The 24,638-nt window shown below is 41.9% G+C and overlaps 1 protein-coding gene and 1 pseudogene across 1 annotated transcript in view; one reads left to right on the top strand and one right to left on the bottom strand.

The window, feature by feature from the left end:
• lrrk1 (leucine-rich repeat kinase 1) overlaps window positions 1–24,638 on the top strand; it is a 112,996-nt gene that overhangs the window by 12,373 nt on the left and 75,985 nt on the right. The window contains 1 exon segment of the mRNA XM_034104359.1: window positions 23,625–23,815. Within this exon segment, the coding sequence (XP_033960250.1) occupies window positions 23,625–23,815 (191 nt within the window).
• Window positions 2,885–5,244, bottom strand: LOC139432928 (uncharacterized; annotated as a pseudogene).

The following is a 24,638-nucleotide window of genomic DNA, read 5'->3' as shown; positions in this document are numbered from 1 at the left end:
ACCCTGTAATAGAAACATGTGATGGAGCATTACTAACCTGACTCAGATGGTTTGTTTCACCAAACCATCTAAAGCTCCATTGGAAGCCATTTGGAAAGGGCAGGCACTTTCAGAAGCACTTGGCAGGTGATTGGATCAATCTGTCTATCATCTTCTATCATGGGCCACTTCTGATTGATTAACAATGGCTGGTACATGTGGAGCACAGCACTTCTGATTGGTGTGGATGACTGACACACAGGAAGAAAAAAAAAAAATGGTGAAAAAAATGTTAAAAAAAATCGCAGGCTTTGCGATTTCATAATCGCATCATTTAAAATCGAATAAGCCTTCAGCCCCCATGTGTTGTTGAGGGCTGGGGTGCTTCTTTATTTATTGTCACTACGTAATGATCCATCTTGTAATTATTTGACGCGAGGATAAAAAGCTGCTCTTCACACCGTGAACAATGACGGCTGACGTAAATCATGAGAATTTAAGCAGTTTAATATTTCTAAATCTGAGCAATATATGTTTTATTAGCTTATGAACTCCATTGTACATGTAATAAAATAAAGTGTATATGAAGTGAAGTTTATTAAGTCAGAAAAAAATGTGGAACATAAAAAGACATTTTTTTTACGGCACACTTGGACAGTGCTCGCGGCACCCCAGCAAATATAAAATAAACCCTTTGAGATATAAATTAAATGTAGAGAGCGCATGAGAAGCGGTATAAACAGCAGAAGCTCCGGTAAGAATTGTTATTGTGTGTGAACAAGCAGCGAGGACACACACGGAACACTTAGTTCTAGTTTCTATGATTCACATCTGAATATAACAACCCAATAAATACTACAGAGGAAACAGAAACACTGAAAATATGGGCATCGGCAACACGTGGAGCTGAGAGATACGGGAAGCCCAGACGCTGGGTGGCTTTCAAACAAAGGAGCATCATTCCCCCCTCCTGGTCCTCCTGCTCCATACCTCTCCCTGCCTCCTTCATCCTCCCACTCTCGTTAGTCTGTCAGAAAGGAGGCAGATTTTCCAGGGAACACAGCCTCTAAAGGACAGCCATGAAAAGAAAGCACTCAGCTCCTGATGTGAGGGTGCAGGAGAAAGAGGAGGCGTTGCTGTTCTGCTATGATCAGGTCAGTAAGAGCGAGGAGCAGACGGGCTGAAGCTGACATCCGATGCATCTCAGTCTGTATGTGATCTCTGTGATGGATCTGCTGACGTTCACACTGTGGAGCTCATTAATACAGCATGGCACGTAGTATCTTCCATTTTGGACTCATTACATTTGGAGAATGAAGTCTTATTGTAACTTAAGACTTTCAAATGTGGAAGTTAATATGACGCATCTGAAAAGGCTTAAAGAAGAAATAAAAGCTAGAATGTTGAATGCAACATAAATATTGGAATTTCAGAATAGTACAGTATAACGTCTCTTTATTGAAATGGTTTCAGAAACTTGATGTGCAAATGTAGAAGAAGATATTTTCCATCAATAACATTGTTATTTACATTATGTTTGAATGGTTGTAAAAAGTAAGACATGTTTAAAAACACTAAATACAAAACAGAGATGTAATTTTCATAGTTCAATAGATTATGTTGCTAAAAGAACTTTGCAGAAAAAAGGTTCAGAAGCTGGCTGAATCATCACTGATGTCACACTTCTCAGGGAAGTAACGGGAGACAGGCGCCTTATGGACCATTTCCTGTGGGATCACGATGTCGCCTCACACACACCAAAAACACACGGATGATGCTGATTCGTCGGTCACCGGTAGTTTGGACACAAACGCTTTTCTTGAAGCCTGACAGAATGAATTTGGGGGTGAAGTTAGGCAATGCGAGAACAATGTGAAGCTCTCCACACAGCAGACCTCTAATGGTGCGGAGTCAGAGGTCTGGAGACGCCCCTGCTCTATTACTCCCCTACAAACATGTAACATTATCCACTGATAGTAATACATTGTTGTCAGTGCTTACCATGGCCATTACCTCATTGGTTTCCTGTGTTTCACGGGCTGAGAACTGTGGGTTGATGTTGACCTATTAAGTAGGTTGGGTAATTCCACAGGCCATGACATCATTAAATCCACCTTTTATAGTTTCGATGTCATGGCAATATAAACATATTGTTTCACTTATTTTTCAGTCACATTCCTTTGGCACCTTGGGTACATGATTTCCCACGGGGAAAGATTGCACTGGTATCAGATGAATACTTTTTATGAGCCAGTATCCTCAAATATATATATATATATATATATATATATATATATATATATACATACAGTGAAGGAAATAAGTATTTGATCCCTTGCAGATTTTGTAAATGTGCCCACTTACAAAGAAAGTAACAGTCTATAATTGTAATGGTCGGTTTATTTGAACAGTTTTACGGTGAAAGCAACATCTAAATACTGCAATTTAAATGTTATGTAAAATGTATTTATTACAATTAAAATGCAGAAAAAACTGTTCTATGAATATCAATCTCAAATATAAAGTATAAAACCGCCTGTAAGGATTATTGCTATACATTAGTCAGATTGAAAGATTTCATTTAAACTATACTGCCTTTATATATATGTTGGACTATTACCAGACATGTGAAGAATGTAATCCAGGGTACACAGATTAAGCACTTCAAATTAAAAATGCAAAGCTAGATATACCTCAAGAGCCACTGTATTAAAAGTTGAAACAATTCCAACAATAACTTGCCTTTCCAAGAATGTATTACTACTCAAAGCAGTGATCAACAACATCTGTCATTTCTCAACATACTATTCGTAATGTACTTTACAAACATTAGAAATAGACAATATGTGATCATTGTAATGGAATTGAACAACGTTGTCCTGTATTATGTTTCGATCCACACTCAGCATGAACCGCCTTTAAGAATAGCAGGATCGTCCTGAAAAAGAAGAAGAAAAACACAATTCAAACTAAATTAAAACAAGACTTGTCTTCCTGAAACATTTCACAAAACAATTTTAGCACACATGTTATTACATTTTAAGGTCTGTTAAATTGCTCACCATCAATACAAACATGTATGTACGTGTATTTGCAGGTTAAGGGGAGATACATGTAATGTCACTTTGACTTGCTTTTAGGGGGTAGTTCATATTGTTTGAAGGGGGGTTGTAGGAGCTACAGTTGGAGAAACAGAGGAGAACCAGCAGACAGCTAAGCAATGCACGGCTGTGGACGTAGTTAAGCCACCAAAAAAACGTAAACAATATTACTCTTAGTGTATGCTACATTAAAGAATATTTTCAAAGCTCTGCCTTGCTGTCAGATAGCTATACACAGGGGTGCACATAACTGGTACGCAGGTACGCATGCGCGGCAACAATCTGAAATGTGTACCGTCACTTGTGTCACAAAGCGCATTTGCGTACCGACGTACTTGTGAAGCTTTTCCAGAAGGCGGTTAGATCACCGGACGACAGAGTCGGTCTCCGTGTGCACAGACAGGGCTGCTGTTAAGGTCGGTCTGTACAATGGACTTGTGCTAAAACTACACTAACCGGCTGCGGAGGGAGACTCCCCCCTTCTGAGAACTGCGCTAAAACAGCTGATCACAACGTGCACACTCTGTGGTCACGAAGTACTCCACTAGCCCCCCCGTCGACTTTCCTGAAGTACTCCACCAGCCCCCGTTCACGATACAGAGGGCTTCATCAAATAACTTTGAGTGGAGCCAGAAGTTGGAGTACCAAACACTGACTCCAGGTACCCATCTGAGTACCTCACTGAGAAAGTGATGTGCACCCCTGGCTATACAGTCTGTTTCGGATGGGGGACTGAAGCAGCAGTTAGTTTGTTTGTGTTATTGTGTGACTTTGGTGAATCAGAACTAAACAAAGTCACACAATAACAAACACACTAACCAATCGAGGCAGTGGTATACCAGCAACTCCCATGTTCTGCATGGTTGCAAGGTACATTTTGTTTTTGTTATTGTGGTCTGGTGGCTTTGAAAATGCAGCTTCAGTTCCCCATCAGAAACAAGATAAAGCTGTGACAATATTATAAATATAGCGTACATTTTTAGGCGGCTAAAATACTTTTCGCTGCTGCACCCATCCACAGCTTTACATACGTACCCGTGCTCCTGCCTGTTCCTCCAAAGACATGTAAGCAATACACTGACTATGGATAAGTATCCATAAGCATCCAAACTAGCCCTTTACGAGCTTACAGTAACAAAAAACATTGTGCAACATAAATGTCTCTAATTAGACAGAAAAGAGAGAAAGAAGTGGCAGAAAGAGCAGAACAAAGTAGAGTGAAAGCTTTATTTTACTAACCACACACAACAATGGGAGTCAACTGAACTTGGTCCATCTGTACTTCCTCTGCCAGGCATGTGTCCTCCACGTAACAGAGCATCATGTCTTCCTTCTCATGAAAGTAGGACAGCAGAAGCAGCACCATGTCTTTGACGTCTTCAGAACAACCACTTGGCTCTCCTCTCATCACTTTAAACTTGGGTACAGCCTGTAGCAACCTGTTGCTCTTGTACACAGCAACAGTATTCCTGTAGTTCAGCAGTCGTTTCCCCTTCAGATCCAAATTCCGTGGGAAAGTTTATTGAAGCTCACTTCCTGTGAGTTCCTTGACGTGGACTGCTATGCCCAGGTCGTCGAACCAAAACGGCCACTCTTGCAGGAGGGATTTGATATGTTTCCTCTGGTTGACTTGTTGACGCCGCGTGTAGAACGTTGACTTCATTAGAAGTTTGACCTCCTCTGGATTTGCATCAGTGTTGCATCACTCTCAGTTTTTCCCTTTTCTCCTGCTGGCTCTCTTCGGTCTCTCCTAGCAGGCATTTTAAATCCCATTGAAGGCACCCATAAGTGTCCTGGATTGCTGCTCTCTGTTCTGGAGGGACTTCATCTGTGTCTGACTCATCAGTGCGATTCTTTCCTTTTCTTATCTTTGGGGTCGTGGATGGCTTCACATTCTCTATCCTATTTTGCAATTGCTTGACCAGAGAGTGATACCCTGGCCCGATCACGTCTCCCTCTATTATGTCTTGAAGAGACGTAGGATACTTTTCCACTTTCTTTTTTGCCACTTCAATAGTGTGTCTTTTACTTATGCAAGTACTTCATTTCACACACCAGAATCCGTACCATCTCTCTTCTCATTCGTGGACGAGGTCGTTTTCCTCTCCAGTGCCTGCATCAGTTCCTCTGGGAACTTATCCCACGGTATCACAAAGCTATCCATCCAGTCTATATCAGGGCCTTTGCAGCTGTTGGAAGAGGTTGAGGATGAACTTCTGGGTGAATAGGACGGCAAGGATGCAGAAGGTCCTGAGCCACCAACAGATGAGCTGCTGGATAATTAGAAATAACAACATTTCTTATCATAATTACGCGGATGACACCCAAATCTACATATCACTTTCCATAGACGAATACGGTCCTACTGATTTATTGATCACATGTCTAAAACAAATACATGACTGGATGTGCCGTAATTTCTTCCAGCTCAACACAAAAAAAAAACGAAGTAATTGCTTTTGGAACCAAAGAAGAAAGAATTAAAGTCTCTGCACACCTGGGATCACTATTACTCGAACCGAAAAGTCAAGCAAGAAACGTAGGTATAATTTTAGACTCTGACCTCAATGTTACCAGCCACCTCAGGGCAATCAAGAGATCAGACTACTACCATCTCAAACATATCTCGCGTATTAAAGACCTTATGTCGAAGCTAGACCTTGAAAAACTTGTCCATGCATTTGTTTTTAGCCAGCTTGACTACTGCAACAGCATCTTTACAGGCCTCACAAAACAATCACTCCGTAAACTCCAACTAATTCAAAATGCTGCTGCCAGAGTCTTAACCCGGACAAAGAAAACAGATCACTCCAGCGCTGAGATCGCTGCATTGGCTTCCAGTTAGTGAGAGAATTGACTTTAAGATGTTAATGCACACATACTGTATAAAGCACTAAACGGGCTAGGACCCAAATACATCAAGGACCTCCTTCAGTGGTACGAACCCAGCAGACTCCTTAGGTCTTCAGGCGCAGGCCAGCTCACTGTTCCATGTGTGAGATCAAAGCGTGGGCAAGCAGCCTTCTGCCTCTACGCTCCTGGTGCGGAACAAACTGCCAGAACGTATGAGAATGGCTAGCACTTTAGAAACATTTAAATCAGGTCTAAAAACATTTCTTTTTAATATGGCTTTTCAAATTTAAATGTTCTAATTTTCGAACTGTTAAACATGGTTTTCTTTCTTTTAATTAATTATTTTGTGTGTTTTGTATTTCTTCTCAATGTATTGTGTTTTCTCTGTTTGATCCTGAAGCACTTTGAATGGCATTACTGTAGGAATTGTTCTTAATCTATGCAAATACATGGCCTTGCCTTGGATTCAGGAGTCTGGCCTGCAAAAACACACACATACAAACAGAACACAGTTTTAATGTTTCTATATTTCTGATTGATCTTTTATGCAGGCCACTTTGGGCACTGGTGGCATCCTGTACTGCAATAGTCACAAGTATACATACGTCTTAGCTTCCAAGCAACAAGGACTTTTCGGGCTTGAATTGGCCTCAAAGCTGACGGCAAATCTGCTTCCTTAACAAACTGGAAATCCTCATAGGTCCCCACCCCAAGGGATTGTAAAGTCTCTTCCAGAATATCCTTTGTCATTTCTGGAAGGTCAGGCAAGACCTCCGTGATGGCACTGCGTATACATGTTTGCTCCAAGTCAGTCACCTCTGGATTCATGGAAGAACGACACTTTTCAGTTTTCAAAATTACAAATGAAAGACAAAGATGATTAGACATTTCGTCAACTACTACTGTACATACATTATATACAGATAAGAGTAACCTCTACTTGAGTATATGGTGTGATTGAGGATGTATACTTTTTATTTCTGTACATTGCACAACAAAAACCGCTGTCACTTTAATGTTTTTCAAATAGTATTTTATTATTTTCGCTAAGCATACATGTGCATTGTTAGAATGGTTTGGATGGATACAAATCTACCAAGTCGTTAATGTGAAGATATTGCAACCTTGCATTCTGTTTTTGTCACAGAGTACAGGTGGTATCAGAATGGTAGTGAGCTTTATGTATATCCATCACAACATACACAGCTGAATCATTTAGAATTAAAATAATGAGCAGTGATCTGAACTCCATGGACTCGTCATTATTGGCCACAAGGAAAAGCCCTTTTTTATACGATGTACCTTTATACTGTATATCTGTGGAAACACTAGTATATGATGTACCTTTATACTGTATGTCTGTGGAAACACTAGTATATGATGTACCTTTTTACTGTATGTCTGTGGAAACACTAGTATATGATGTACCTTTATACTGTATGTCTGTGGAAACACTAGTATATGATGTACCTTTATACTGTATGTCTGTGGAAACACTAGTATATGATGTACCTTTATACTGTATGTCTGTGGAAACACTAGTATATGATGTACCTTTATACTGTATGTCTGTGGAAACACTAGTATATGATGTACCTTTATACTGTATGTCTGTGGAAACACTAGTATATGATGTACCTTTATACTGTATGTCTGTGGAAACACTAGTATATGATGTACCTTTATACTGTATGTCTGTGGAAACACTAGTATATGATGTACCTTTATACTGTATGTCTGTGGAAACACTAGTATTGCTTTCTGAAAAGCCACACTCTCTCACTGCATGTTTGATTGAATCACTGTAAAGACTGGAGTAAAAAGTACAACTGTCTTTGACTTGCAGAAGTTGCATCCTGGCCCAGCTGAAAGATATGCCTGAAACATCTGATGTCTTTCGGATAAAGTTAGGCAGATGCTTTTAAAGTTTTTCAAATGCCTGCCACATCTCTTGAAGTAGCTGTGTTTACTTTCAAAACACATCGTCCGTTCTCTAATCAAGGGGCCACATTTCAAGATGAGTGCCGGATAGTGTCTCATGAAATGGTGCTTTGGTTTTAGTGGACTCACTTCCTTCCTTGTTACCAAATATTCTTGGATTGTAATGCTACCTGTGACAACAAAATCTTTTGTGCACAAATCAGATCAACAATATCTTTAAGCTGGAGAGTCAACTGCCACACATCATCTTCTGGATGTTGCACTTTGTCACCAATGAATACAGGCCGCAATCTTAACAAGTTCCAGTTCTGAATGGCTTGACCTGAGAGCTTGGGTACGAGTTGACAGCTCAGTGAGAGCATCAGATCCTTTGTACTTGAACTGTTATATGCGCCGGTTCAAAAGTGAATATGTAAACCATTTATTTTTCTTAATAAAATACTTTAAGTACAGTGCAACATCGTAGGATAAGACACCCTCAAATATGTCATGGTCTAAACAAGGTGGGAGACCTGGCTTGCAAACATGAAAAGATGTCAGAGCATTAAGACAGAGTTTGCCTTTATGCCTTTGATGTGTTGAATGTCTTCAACTTGTAGATCAGCAGCAGCAGAATCGTAACCTTGGGGTGTGCGCTGTGGCCCACATACATTTGGATCATCACTCTTAAACTCACTGTGTATGATTTCACAGTACCTGCAAAAGTACTGAGCATGACTAAAGTTTTCAGTGAACCCACCAATAGCGTGTGAACCCAAGTTATCACCCGCAATGCAGGACAGAGCCCCTTTGACCATGTCTCCACCTGTTGCAACTATTCCACTTTCCTCCAAGTCTTTTAAATCCACTAACATCTCTGAGAACACCTTAGCAAATCCAAATAGTTTTAGGTCATTCTCTCCACACAATCAAACCAGGATCAGTATTGGAGCGCACATGAGCAGGTAGATTTGCCACAGAAACATAGACTGCAACAACTTTGTGTTTTTTCCTAGCAGAGCCAAGGGGGTTGACCATTTCAAAAGCATCCTGGTACAGAATTAGCTTCAGGCATCCTGGATTTTCAATGAAGAACTGGTTGGACTTAAAGTTGTGTCCATCACTTATGTCCCATGACTGCTGTGACATTTAATTCTTCTAAAATGTTGATTCTAATAAGCCACTTACTGTTTGTTTCCCAGGTATGTGGTAAGCAAACCTTTGTGTCATATTTTCATCATTTCCTAATGTTACTTTTTTAGCCTCTATGTTTTTGAACATCTTTTTGAATGTCTGGGAAATTATAATCCTGCCGTCCTCTCTTGTGTCATGATGAGGTTCAGGTAAAGCACGGTTAATGTATTATATTATTGACTCAATAATATAATGCATGACTTTGAGAGTAGGCAATCTAGGCATATTAACAAAATTAATTAAACATACTTATCACGGCGACGGTGTACTGAGATTATTATTATTTTTATTTTATTCATAATTTTGTTGTTGTTGTTGCTAGGGGGCCATTAGTGGCTGCGGGGCCCTAAGCGGCTGCTTATGTCGCTTAATGGGTCGGGCCGGCTCTGTTCTCAGTGGTCCCTGGTGACAGACTGAGAACAGATCCTTCACACAATCACAGATTTTAGCAATAGCATCATCAGTTAGACATCTTTTAAAAGTGAACGTAGTTTACTTAAAATGTAATCCTATCCCAACTCATGCACATTTTTCATCTCTTAGACAATGGTCTGTATTGTTGAAGCTGGAAGAAGGAGCTGCTCTTGCAATTTTAAGTAGAACAATTATAGATTCCTAAGATAGGTCTCATTGAAATTCTGTGGCAAATCAGTGCTTTCATTTGTTGTTGCATCATTTGGGCTCTGGGAAGAATCTTCATGTGCATGGACAGCAGAACACTGAGAAATGGCTTCCCTGTACAAGTCACTTATGCTATCAACAGAACATGCTCTGTGTTTTCTGGACATATGAGCAGTAAATGACGATTTCACAGTGAATTTATTTTTACAACCAATTACTGGACATGCCACAGGTCGCCCCTCCACTATATGATCTTTTAAGTGCGAAATAATCTATAATCTCTTCATCTGCACACAGCTCCGTGTGCAGGCAGAATTGGCCGCGCACTCGAGCCGTAAAGCTCCTTACACACCAAACTGACACCAACGAACACGTCCCAACGGAACGTCGCCTCACGTCGCCTCACGTCTCTGTGTCTTTGCCATGTGTCGCACTGGAACACACCGCAAAGACTTCAGCCGACGGCCAAGAAGCACGTACGCACTGCGCATGCGTGAGTGGCAATAACTCTCCTTACCAGCAGGCGGCGGTAGTGTGTATTCGTCATTCAAAAGAGGCAACAACCGGAAGACAGACTGCGTGATAACCGAGAGAAGAAGAACAGACTGCGTGATATAAACAAACAACAAATAGCGTGTGCGTTCCATGTTCCCTCTACAGCGAGAAGCTCACGGGGCTTTCCCGAACCTGAGTCGAGAGCTGGAGGTAAATGAAATCTCAGATTTGCCTTCTTAATAGTTTGTTTGGGTCCCTCACTTCCGCTTCGCTTCTCATGCACTGATTCGCTAGCTGAACAGCCAATCAGAGTGATTTCTTTGGCCGACAGCCTACCGATTCCACATGTCGCATCGGCGGCGGAAGGTGTCTGCACGGCCGAAAAGACACGACAAAAGTTTGTTGTTGTTTTGAGCCAGTTTTACGTCGCCACTTCCATTCACATTTTTCATCATTGTTCCACAATGTTTATCATCATGAAATTAATATCTATATATTTGATACTATACTTGCACTACTTACCGTTTTCATACTTTATATATCTTGGCATATTCATACACACTGTTCATACTGCTCACAGGCTGCTGTGTATATCTAGTGTATTCATACACACTGTTCATACTGCTCACAGGCTGATATCTAGTGTATTCATACCCCTCACTGTTTATTCATAATTCAATGCATTCTATATTTTATTCTATAGATTGTGAACATTACTTTTCACTTCACTGCTTGTTGCACCTGGCTAGAAGCTAAACTGCATTTCGTTGTCTCAGTACCTGTAATCTGTGCAATAACAATAAAGTTGAATCTAATCTTGAGCAGGAACAAATGTATTTACTTAGTACATATCTGACATTAACGATTAAACACATTTGTGCATTCTTTATAAATGCAAACCGAGTCAAGCCGACTCCGAGCTGTCTGACTTCAGGTGAGCCTTTTGAGACCTCCACCGGCTGCAATCGGCTATTCTCGTCTATTTTCGAGGCGAGCCGCAGCTCATCTCAAACAAGCCTACTAACTTCGCAAACACTGGCTGCTCCCGCGATAATTACATAGTCCAATTAAATAACAGAAACAAACTCTACTGCTCAGTAGGCGTGTCTCAATTCAGCGGCCGCATCCTTCGGAGGCTGCGTTCGTAGACCGCTTGCGTGACTTCCGCCGAGAGAAGGCTGTCCCAATAAAAAAGAAAAAGACAAGACTCAAAAAGTAGACTTCAACTTTTCAGCTTTAGGGCCAAATGACCTCTTTACACAGTGCTCTAGGATAGAGAGAGCTGAGATGTTTTTGCAATGTTTATTATGAAACATATTGGTGTCATGTTGTATGGAAGTACTTTTAAAAGATTAAATTAAGATGATGTGTACAAATTGAGAAAATGCCATCAGACCTCAGAAGTAATATACTTCATGTTAACTGCAATCACCCTTTATATTAACATAATTGTACTGTATTTGTTCATATTCTGATTTGTAAAGTATGAATTTGTAAAATGGAATACGGTTTCTTTCCGTATAAAAAAAAAAAATCAACCTGACAAAAAAACATGATTTTAACACTGTCATGTTGTCATTTTAACTGTATTGTTTTATGTATTACAGTTTTTCTGTGTTCAAACCACAGTAATCTGTAAATTATACAATGAAATATAATTATTTTTAACATATTTGGTTCAGTATTTTACAAAATATTACTGCTTCATTGTTTATCTATTTACAGTCTTTTGATGTCGTGATTTTACAGCTTTTCACTGTTAATTTCACGGACTTTTTTTTACAGTGTGGGTAAACTTACAAAATCGGAAAGGGATCAAATACTTATTTCCTCCACTGTACAGTATATATATTTTTTGTATTTGATGATCATCAAGTCCCTCTCAAGTGTCCTGTGTGAAATCCAGGTTTGAAGGAGATGTTGGCACGTTAGCTTTCCCAGGCAGGTGGTGTCAGGTTTTGGGAGTAATGATGGTGGATGGGAGGTGTATGTGTGCCTAATGGTTTCACTCCCTCATGTTTTATCTAAACAGCCCAGTCTAACTCTCTCCTTCTCAATTATTCATAGGAAAGCCACTATACTCAAACAGAGGTCTTGCTGGTACAAAAAAAAAACATCCTGACTGACTGAGGCCCAGATTCACCAGCACCGTGGAATTGTTTTTATTTTGATGGTTAAGTAGCAGGCAAATATGTTATTGTATTTACTGGGATATGTATCTACAGTATATACAGCAGGATGTGCAAAAAATGTTCGACAGTATTTATTCACACCTTCTACAGCTGAATCATGAATACATTGCTGTGGTCTGACTCTGAATCCATATACATCCCATCCCAAAAATACACAATTTCTCCTACAGACATCAATCAAAGGCAATGTGTGCCTCACCTCGCCCGCTTTCTGATAATCCTTTAGCTGACTTTGATACAACCAAAGCATTCTGAACAAATGCACGCCCTCCACCTGATTGCTTGGAATAAAGCTTTAGGATTTTGTTTTTGTATTTTGTGTTGGGTTCTCACCTGTTTTGTGTTCTTACACAAACCAGCCTTTATATTTCACCATCTAGAGTTACACAAACAGAAGTAATGCATAAAACTGGTTATTTAAAAATGATTTCACTTACAAAGGCACTTGGTGTAAATACTACATTTAAAGTACAATTTATTTAAGTGATTTATAAGGGGTTACTTTAAATAGAAATGGCAAAAGGCTAAAGGGCCATGGCAATGAGCATCAAGGCGCAACATTTCTGCTTATCTCCTCAAATGCATGTTGCCGAATTCTGGGGTGAGGGGTGTAGCAGTGTAGAGGTGTATCTTTGGGTGTGTGGAAAGGTCATGTTCTCGCTATGCAGGTCCTGTGTAGCAGATATTATGTTGACCGGCTAAATTGGCAATCTGGTCAATTGAAACTGACCTACATCAGCATGCTGTTCCACCACTGATAAGTAATATGATTAATACACTGTTATGTTTGTTACAAACAGACCAAGAGAGACACTATTTTCTGACAGGTTGTGCCCAATTTACTGCTGGGCCACGGCCAGAACAAAATCCACCAGCTGAGGTTCCAAGAAAACCAAAACACGACCAATGTGGCAACGTTTTGGATTTGAACTTGCACCACACCAGACAGTGATGCAGCCAGGCCTGCAGTTCTAATGATGCTGGCTCTCGTCTGCTCTACCCCCACGTAAGCCATGTCTTTTGGGATAAGGTCTTGGCTTTGAAGCACTCTAAACAGATTCATTTCATTTCAAACCTTTATTTAACCAGATTGGTCCCATTGAGATCATAGATCTCTTTTTCAAGGGAGACCTGCAGCATATAGGTTCCACATGAAACATAAAACAATAAAGGACATTATACATTATATTTACAGGATACATAGTTATAGACATTTACAAGTGCCCATTGTATCGGCAAGCATTTCATTTACCCTAGCTTTAAAAACATGCAGAGGAATGAGATTGCTCAGTTTCAATTCTTGCTGAAGATTGTTCCAAGCAAGTGAAGCTGCGCACATAAAAGCTGTCTTACCTGAGACAGTCCTTGCTCTTGGCACATCTAACAAGACCACATCATGTGACCTCAGACAATAGCTGCTTGCAACTCTCTGTGTTATCAGCGAGCAGATATAATACGGGAGTTTACCCAACAAAGCTTTATAGATAAAAGTGTACCAGTGACTGAGCCTCCGTACAGAGAGAGATGGTAAACCTGCCTTGGTATACAGTGTACAGTGATGAGTAAGCGCTTTACAATTTGTGACAAATCTCAGAGCACTGTGATACGCAGCATCCAATTTGCTCAGGTAATTGGCAGGTGCATTCATATACAACAAATCCCCATAGTCCAGAACAGGTAAAAAGGTCACAGTGACTAGCCTTTTCCTGGCCTCAAGCGAGAAACAGGACTTGTTTCTGAAAAAGAAACCTAGCCTAACCCTCAGTTATTTTAGCAGGTTATTGACATGAAGTTTAAAAGAGAGACAATCATCAAGCCAGATACCAAGGTATGTGTAACAGGCAACAACTTCAAGTTTTGTTCCTTGCGTAGTTACAATATCTAAAACAGGCTCTGGAGTCTTTTTAGCTTTTGAAAAGAGCATTACCTTGGTTTTCTCAACATTTAAAAGAAGCTTTAGTTCAGAGAGCTGAGTCTGAATAGTGTTAAAAACAGCTTGTAATTTAACAACAGCCTCTTTAATGGAGGGACCTGCACAATACATTACAGTATCATCCGCATAAAAATGTAAAGTAGCTTCATCCACATTATCACCTACACTGTTAATATATATGGAGAATAAAAGTGGTCCTAAAACAGAACCTTGTGGTACACCATTAGAAATGTTTAACCACTCAGAAGACAGCCCATCAAAGTGAACACATTGGGACCTTTCAGAGAGGTAGTTCACAAACCACCCCACTGCATGGCTGGATATGCCTATACTGAGTAGCCTCTGCTTTAAAATGCGATGATCAACGGTGTCAAACGCTTTGGAAAGGTCAATAAACAGAGCTGCACAACTCTGCTTATTATCTAAAATAGTAGTAATGTCATTTACCACTTTCATTGTGGCAGTGATGGTGCTGTGTTTCTTTCTGAATCCTGACTGATGTTTAGACAGGATATCATTTATACATAAAAACTCCTTTACTTGTTCACTCACTAAGCGTTCGAGCACCTTAGCCAGAACTGACAATTTAGAGATTGGCCTATAGTTATTTAAAATAGTTGCCTCCCCTCCTTTCAGTAAAGGCAAGACATAAGCAGACTTCCATACTTTTGGAATTGTGTTCGTGCTGAGGGAGAGGTTAAAAAGAGAAGTAAGAGGTGGAGCAATAAAATCTGCAGCTATCTTTAAAAAGAAAGGTTCTACGTTGTCCGGGCCAGCCGGTTTCCTAGGATCTAACTTGGATAATGCTTCATGAACAATACCAACAGTTAAAGGAGTAAAACTGAAAGGGTTTTCCAGACCACATTGTTCAGAGTCAAGGATTGGAGCGTTCACAGGAGCCACACAGCCAAACAGAGAGCCACAAGACACAAAATGCTTATTAAAACAATTTAGCATAGTAGCCCTGTCTGATATAGTGCCAGATGCTGTGGTAAGGCACGGAGGTAGCTCATTTGGGATATCACCAGTGGAAATCGATTTTATGGCTTTCCAAAATTTCCTAGGATTATTCAGGTTTTCTGTGGTAACCGACAAATAGTACTTTGATTTAGCACTTTTTATTTGGGATGTGAAGCTATTTCTTAGCTGCCTAAAACGTAGCCATTCTACCTCTGAGCCTGATTTCCTAGCCTTAGCCCAAGCATTATTTCTCTCATGAAGGAGACTGGACAGCTCAGCAGAAAACCAGGGATTGTTTCGTCCCTTCACTCTAAATTTACGCAGAGATGCATGTCTATCTATAATTTTCATAAAACCAAGATAAAAATAAGACCATGCAGTTTCTACATCAGCACACAAATTGATTCTACCCCAATCAAAATCAAACAGATCATGTAAAAAACCCTGCTCCACAAAGTGTTTTTTGTCTCTCTTTGTGATGACACGTGGTTTAACCTTTTGGACCTTAGTGTCCCTAATTGTGGCTACAACACAGTGGTCACTCACATCATTAGCAAATACTCCCACAGATGAGTATTTATGTGGAACATTTGTTAAAATTAGATCAATTAAGGAGGATTTATTTGGGGACTTTATATTTGGGCGAGTAGGACTGTCTATAATCTGGGTAAAATTCAAAGAGGTACACAGGTTTTTAAAATCCTCTGACACAGAAGTTAACCAGTCCCAATTAAAATCACCAAGCAGCACTATTTCCTTGTAGGAAAGTTGCGATAACAGTTTTGCCAATGACGATAAAGAGTCCTTGACAGCCGAAGGGGCCCTGTAGCAGCCCACCACCATGAGCTGTTGACCCTTTGTTACCTCAATATTCACGGCTAAAAATTCTAGCTGTTTACTAACAGATTTGGAAACCATATTAGTTACACAAAACTTAATTTTCACATAAATGGCAACGCCACCACCTTTTTTAGGCCGGTCAGTACGATATACACTGTAACCATTTATGTAAATGTCAGAGGCCAAAATAGATTTATCTAGCCACGTTTCTGATAAGACAATGACATCAGCATCAGTAGAACTCGCCCAAATACGGACAAAATCTAATTTAGGTAACAGACTACGCACATTTAAATGAATTAAACCTAGCCCAGATCTAGATATAAAGTCAGCAGGAGTAGCTATTTGACTAATACTGCTCGTGGACCTGGATTTGGCTGTACATTTCCTGATAGTAACAACAATAAAAATACCAAGCACCTTTTCCTCTTAATCAACACACATACATTGTCAGCTGTTCTAGAGTCACCAGCAAACTTCGCGAAAGTGAGATTAGAGTTTAAAAAACAATTCTGAAGGACCATCGTGGCAGGCATGTGAGAAAGACAAACATTTTCCGAAATGAATGTCCGCGACAGTGCAACCAGCAATTGTTTGTGCAACACCTCCGAAACTGTACAGGGGATGTCCACAGCGGGCGGCAGAACATACCCGAATCCAGTAGATTGTTCAGGACGACTAGCGATCTTCTCCTTGTCCAGCACAGCCAAGAAAAGGCACAGCAGAAACACGACACCCGCCATTCTCCCAGTCCAGCACAACAGTATCCACGCTGTTTCCGGAGCAAGGTGGAGCAGGCCTCAGCTACAGCAGCACAGCACAGCAGAGCAGAGCAGGTGGAACCAGGCCTCAGCGGGCGGCAGCACAGCAGAGCAGAGCAGGTGAAACCAGGCCTCAGCGGGCGGCAGCACAGCAGAGCAGAGCAGGTGAAACCAGGCCTCAGCTACAGCAGCACAGCAGAGTAGAGAAGGTAATCCCACCGCGTTACACCGGCTATTTAATCCACTTTACATCTCCTTTACATCTCCGCCGGTAGCACAGGCTCGGAGAGGAGCGGCGATACGCGGTGTGAGTAGCGGCGAGAGGAGCGGCAAGAGGAGCGGCAAGAGGAGCGGCAAGAGGAGCGGCGATACGCGGTGTGAGGAGCGGCGAGAAGGGCGGCGAGAGGAGAGCCGGGACCACACTTCCGACTCTTTATCTCTGCAAGAGTTGCTCCCTCTCGTGCTAAATCCACTCGGCGGGCAAAAGTAGGATCCCAGAAGTGATTCGCCCAGTGTGGAGTGGCTCCTGAAACCCTTCCCGACGTGCCTTTAGTGGAACTCGGGTCCGCTGTGGTGGATGAGGTTGAACGTGGCCCTCATTCGGAACTCAGCAAAGGTGGATCACGTCTCAGATTGACTTTGTACTAAGCCATTGTGTATTAAATTTACATCGATATTTCGGGTCATTGTCCTGCTGCACCACCACCCAACGTCGGCTGAGCTTCGGCTGGCGGATAGCCTCTCTGACATTATCTGTAGGATGTCATGGTAAACATTGAAGTTATTATTTCCCTTGGTCGCATGCAGTTCAGGCCCCGAGTCAGCAAAGCAGCCCCATATCAGGATACCCCCCCCCACCACCACCGAACATCGCCTTTGGGATGATGTTTTCATGTTTGTATGTTTCCGTTTTTATAGCAGAAACGTTTCATTAGACTACCAAACATTTTCCCAGTATTGTTGTAGAGCAGGGGTGGGCAATTATTTTTCCCTGGGGGCCAAATGAGCAACTGAAAATATTTTGGAGGGCCGGGCCAAAATGCCAAACTCAATTATGCATAATATACATTTTATTTCTATATAAAAAGCAGTAAATGGCATTGTTTTGACCGCTGGTAAGAGTGTATGTTATTATTTGGCAATTAAAAGGTGAGGTTAGCTTTCAAAAATATAATTTATTCAAATATAATTTCCAAAATGATAAACAAAATGTGAAACATTTGACTAATTTTCAGTCACATTAATAACAAAGGGCATTTTGAGTTTCATATACTATTGAAACAAAGATTTTCTTAGCTTTCTAAAGACATCACATCATCTTTGTAGCCAAGACATGTCACTGAACTGTGTAACTGTGTAAAGAAAAGTGTCCCAGTTTTAGCCTTTTTGACTTTACATGCCTATATTAAACATTTAATGTTTTCAGAACTGTGCAAAAAAGATTAAGTGTCCCATTTCACTTGTTATATTTCCACATTTGAGTGTTCTTCAGTTCTTTTTTTTCATTCAGTGTGAGAAATCCAGTCTCTGTTGAGCTTTAACAAGTCCATCAAAGTAAGGTTGAATGTCTGAGGTGGAGATGCGAAGCACAGCTGACAGATGTTCATCAGTGAGAGAGGATCTGTACCTGGATTTGGTAAACTTCATGACTGAGAATGTCTGTTCACATGTGTAGGTGGATCCAAAGAGAACCAACATCTTCTGAGCATGTCTCCTCGTGTTTGGAAAGTTCTCCTCCTTGAGAGCAGAGTAGAACTCTAGCAGTGATGCTGATTAAAGTGCTCTTTCAGTAGTGAATCAGACTGCAGGTCAATGAGTTCAAGCTGAACCTCAGTGGGTGCACGATCAACACTGCAGGTAAAAAGGGAGAGGAAACCAGCTGCATTTCATCCTCAACCTTTTTGAAATCTTGAAAACGCCTTGAAAATTCATCATGCAGTGCTCCTAACATGGATGAGTACTTGTGCCGGTGATCAGCTGATGGTTTGACTTCTTTCAGGGTTTTCATGTGTTCCAGATTGTTGCTGCCTAGGTGCCTTGAAATTAATTGCAACTTTGTCATGAAGGCTTTCACATGGCTATGCATTTCATGAGCAACAAGGCCCTTGCCCTGCAGTTGTGTGTTCAGTGCATTCATCATTGCAGTCACATCAACAGCAAATGTTAAATCTGCCATCGAGTCCTTATCAGACAGCTCTGGGATGGTTTTGCCTTTCATCTCACAAAACTCTTTTACTGTATCTCTGATTTCAGAACCCAAAACCTTTTTAGCACTTTGCCCAGGCTGAGCCATCTGACATCTGACTGTGTGGTACCTGACATCACCATGTTCGCTCTCTTGCTCCTCCAACAGTGAAACAAACTGCCTGTGCTTTAATGCTCGCGCTCTGATGAAATTAACTGTTGTAGTAACAACATCAACCACATGGCTAAATGTTAGCACTGACTTGCACAACGCTTGCTGATGAATAATACAATGTATAAACACCAATTTCTGCTCTGCGTTGAGTTCACTCACTTTATCTTGCATTCTTTTCAAAAGCCCAACATTTTTCCCTGTCAAAATCGGACATCGTTTACCTCGGTGAACAGATCACTCCCCGTTGTGGTTCCTTTCATTGGCCGCATTAGCCGCGTTCACACTGCGGTACTTTTCCCACAAAGGTTCATGCGAACTTAGTTCATGCGAACTCTTTAGTTCTCATGAACTAAGTACAGATCGCGTTCACACCGGAAAAAGTCCCTGGGGGTGGATTAGGCAAATGAAGCCGCTGACGTCACTTCTTCTTCTTCTGCTTTGGGTTTACTGGCAGGCCGCAAACCACTTCACGGCGTATACTGCCGCCCAAAGTCCCCGGCCGGAAGTCCCCGGAGTTGGGGAAGGCTTCAGTAGAAGCCATCCGAGTAAATCGCCAGAACGCCAACACCTCCTCATCTCCACCGCTCCCATGTTTTATTTTGTGTTGCCATAGGTTAGTCTCTCTGCGTTTCTGCGCTGGGCTAATGCTAATGCGAGGATAATAAAATGGCGGCTTCACAAAACTTTTTGGGAGTTTTACGGGGCGTGGTTTGCAATTCGCCCAGCCAATCAGGAATATAGCTCTTTTCTCAAAAAAGAGCCGCTCGAAAGTCCCTGCTCTCTAGCAGGGACTTTCGAGGGGGTAAAAAGGTTCGCATGAACTACTTTTAGTACCGGCTCTTTTTGGTGTGAACGCGATCATGAACTAAGTTCGCATGAACTTTTGTGGGAAAAGTACCGCAGTGTGAACGCGGCTATTGCTGCCAGCTCCTCCGTAACGGCCCGTCCACACAGCGGCGTGCGCTGACGCTTGCCGGCTGGCGTGTCTGAAACTCGACCAACAACCAATCACATGAATCTCCCGCCCCTGACACACAAGCAGCGGTTTGATTGGCTAGAGCTTGTACTGGCATATGATTCGATTGGCTGACGCCTCGCCGAGGCGTCAAAAGTTGAACATTGCTCAACTTTTGCAGCGAGCCACGCCAGCTACGCTCCGCGTCGCTTCCCACGATGCATTTCGGCTAAAAGTGACGTCACCCCATTCAAAGTGAATGGGGAAGCGTCAACGCACGCCGCTGTGTGGACGGGCCGTAAGCTTGAAGTCGCGCGTTATCCCCCGGAGAAATATGAGCAGCTGGGCTGTGTCATGGATGTAAAAGAAAAAAAGTCGAAGCTTCCCACTTCACTTTGCAGCTGAAACTCCAGATTCTCTGCGATGTCCTCCACCCTTCTCGTCACGGTGCGGCGGGACAGCGGGATGTTTTCAAACGCTTATTTTTTCTCTGGGCATAGCAGTGCTGCAGACTCTCTTTCACAAACTCCCCCTCCGAGAATGGCTTACTGTTCTGGGCGATGTTGTGGGCTATCACAAAGCTGGTTCTATTCGCTGCATCTCTGTCTGCATGCAGCTTTGTAAAATAGCCTTGTTGTTTTTCTAGCTTTGCTAGTAAATCCGTTGATGTCCGCGCTCGTTCGGCATCAGTCAAGTTTTTGTATTTCGCGGCATGTTTCGTCTCGTAATGCCGTTTCATATTGTACTCTTTAAACACGGCGACATGCTCCCCACAAACCAAAATTAGTAGTCCATATTTGTTTGAAAGTTCTGCTTTCGGCATCCACTTTCCTCTTTTTGGCATGAGCCGACATTTTCGCATTTTTCAGGGTTGACAAGGAAGGTAAACACGCATTTCACGTGCACAGTTGACGTGCACGATTGCGTGCACTGTGAGAATAAATGGGCTTCAAAATAAAAGCAATGCGGTTTTAGTCCACCCATAAGATAATTAGAAAATATGTTTTATTTTCTAATTATCATGTAATCTTTCGCGGGCCGGTCATACGGCCCGCGGGCCGTACAATGCCCAGGTCTGTCTGGCAAACTTCAAATGGTGTTATTTTTTTAGAGCGGGGGCTTCCTCTGTGGTGTCCTGCTATGGACCCCTTCAAGCCTTCAACTGTAACTCTGGGGTTCTCTTTAACCTCATTGATTATTCTGCGTGTTGCCTTTGGACATATCTTTGGTAGGCGGCCACTTCTAGAAAGAGAGGGATTGATGTATATCTTAACTTATGAAGATGACTTGGTAAACTTTTCCAGCTTTATGAACCTGCCTGGTCGCCCGCAGGATGCGTTCTAAAAATAGTGTGAGTCATCACTTAATAAATAAATAACCTTTGTCTTACATGAGTAAAGAAAATAAAGACGTTTGTTACTGTGGACTTTAGAGTCATTCCTCTGAATGACTCTAAAGTCCACAGTAACAAACGTTTTTAGGAGTCTCCTCTCTGCTGCTGCTGCAGGACTTCCGCAGGACTGCTGCTGCTGCAGGACTTCTGCAGGACTTCCGCCCCGTGTCTCGAGTGTTTTCAGGACTTCTGATCCCTTTGCTGGGAGAAATGTTTCAAAACTTGTGAACTCTGTCTGAAGTGTTTCTGCTGATGCAGTCTCTGTGTATCAGCAGTCTCTGCAGTGAACACAAGGAACAAGTCTGTCCGCCGTAAACACTCAGACACTCACCTTTAAATCGTGCTGTTCATATTTAACTGTTGGTCCCAATCGCAGCAGCGTGACATTGTCCTCCACTTTCACTGCAGTGGGAACATACTCTCTAGTCTGCTCCGTGTCTATTTATTTTCTTCTCAGAGTACCAGAATGCATAGTTTACATGTTCATATTTAAAAAAAATCTTCTTCCCATCCCATCACATTTCAAAACAAAGTGGGAAACATTGGAAACAGCAATATGTAAACATATTGTTATTATATGTAGCCTATTATCAGAGATGGGGTCGTAACTAAAAAAAAGTAATATATTACATATTACTTTAAAAAAAAGTAATATATTACACTACTTCGTTACTCTCTACATAAAGTAATTCGTTACTTTACTCGTTACTTTACTCGTTACTTTACTCGCAGGGCCAGCTCGCCCCTCCCTGCAGGCAGATCACGCAGACTGCTAAAGTTTTAAATGTTCTCTTTAGTTCAGTTTCCATTGTCGCATAAGACTGATCCAGATAGCTCCTGAATGTTTTCCTATCTGACCGTGGCTGTCCTCTGTCTCCTGCTATCTGTATATTTTGCGCAGTCTATCTCTGTTCACTCTATTGCGTCAGCGTGTTCTCCTGCGTGTTGGCCATGTGTTGCACTGGAGCCAGACTGGAGCACACCGCAAAGACTTCAGCCGAGCACGTACGAACTGCGCATGCGTGAGTGGCAATAACTCTCCTTACCAGCAGGCGGTGGTAGTGTGTATTCGTCATTCAAAACAGGCAACAACCGGAAAACAGAGAAGAAGAACAGACTACGTGTGTGATATAAATAAACAACAGCTATGTGCGTTAGCTTCACCTTAGCATGTGTTCTTTGCAGGTGTTTGTTGAGGTTTGATTATGACTGATTTTAGAAAGTAACGAAGTAACACGTGTCGGGGCAATGTTAGTAACTGTAGTGTGATTACTGAATTATAAAAGTAACGCGTTACACTACTTCGTTACCGACAAAGTAATATTATTACAGTAACGCGTTACACCCAACTCTGCCTATTATATGCATGTATTATTCAAAGGAACACTGCTGATGTATATTCTTCAGATAAATGATATCAAACTAGTAGCCCTCCGTATTCCTGGTTGTCCTTCAGGTAGCTCTCAGTGTCAAAAAGGTTGGTGACCCCTGCTAGTGACTAACAATAGATTTTGAAACTGCTAGAAGTGAGTCTTAATATTATTATTTTTCACTGACAATAAGTGTAAATGTCAAGTTTAAATGCATTTGCATTAAGGGCGAGTTAAGCAAGTGATTTTATTTTAAGGAGCAGTTGCAACAATATCTCATTATTCATTGTACTCCAAGCATCTGTTTTATACATGAATCCATAAGAAATGAAAGCATTCAACACAAAGCCTTAATACTTCAGAACAGTCTCAGTTACCATCTTCAGCTAAAGAGAGAGCTAGAAACATAATATATGCTCATCAACGGTCCAATAGTTTGGCCTTATCCTTTAATAAACAATATCTGTGTGAGATCTGAGTTCAGTGTCACAGTGTGCAATGTTTCATTCAGCGTCAGCCTCTCATGCTATGAGAGTATTCTTTAGTCAGATGACCTAGTTCTCGGCATATGCAGCTAACAGTGAGATACAATGTGTTCAACCTGCAGCATGCTAAAGCCTTCGTCTGATCCCATTCCTGCTCACAGATACTCTTTCTAAGTCCCATCACGGCACTGTGTCTGTCCTCTGCTCCATCAGGCCCTGGGGAGGAAATGGGAGCCAAGGCATCGTTGGTGGAAGGTCCGGGTCCTGGGCCTGCTATGGTAACTTCTCCCACTCTGGACAACATCCGGGCAGCCTATGAAGAAGGAGAGATTGAGGCTGCCGGGGAGCTGATCCAACAGGCCTGCTGTGTGGAGTGCAGCGCAGCAGTGCCTCACATCGATGGGGTGAGCACACGTCACTTTAAAGATGTTACTGTTACTATTGAGGGAGGCCACAGAGAGACCTCCATCACTCCACTCAATCAGAGTTCATTTATATAGCCCAATATCACACATTGACATTTATCTCAGTGGACTTTACAGTATGTACAGAAAATAAATACGAACACAACGCCCTCTGTCCTTGGACCCAGACATCGGACAAAGACACACCCTCAAAATAATGGGAGAAACCTCAGGGAGAGCAACAGAGGGGGATCCCTCTCCCAGGACGGACAGACCTGCAGTAGATGTTGTGTGTCAATTCAAAAGATAACACATTTACAACATAGGTAGTCCACATTTTTGAAAAGACAGTTTCTATCAATAAGAAGATGATGAAGATGAATCCAGGTGGATGTCAACATTCCTCTGGATAAGAGAAGTAGTAAGGTGAGCATCAGGCAGGACCACAGCAACAGGAGTGAAGGTGCCCCAGCCAACCATCTCAGGAGCTCTGCATGATACTGGCCTGTATGGGAGGGGTTCTAGAAGGACGCCCTTTCTCAAGAACAACCATATCAAAGCTTCTGGAGTTTGCCAGTAGGCACAAGAGAGAACCAGAAGGACGAGTGCTCTCATGAGTCAAGGTGCTATGTGTGGTGCAAAGCATACACTGCCTCAGGACACACTGCTAGGGAGGAACTTGACCTTTCTGCAGGTCAATGATTCCAGACACCAAACAGAGAGGATAATGTCATGCAGTGGCCAAGGCAAAGTCCAGATCTCCTCCCATCCAGTCTGTGGCACTCTTTGAAAGCTGCGGTCCACAAGCATCATCCAACCGACC

Source organism: Pseudochaenichthys georgianus, chromosome 3 (assembly GCF_902827115.2).
Source record: "Pseudochaenichthys georgianus chromosome 3, fPseGeo1.2, whole genome shotgun sequence".
NCBI lineage: Eukaryota > Metazoa > Chordata > Actinopteri > Perciformes > Channichthyidae > Pseudochaenichthys > Pseudochaenichthys georgianus.
The sequence above is the reverse complement of the archived record's forward strand: the minus strand, read 5'-3'. Positions and strand labels throughout refer to the sequence as shown.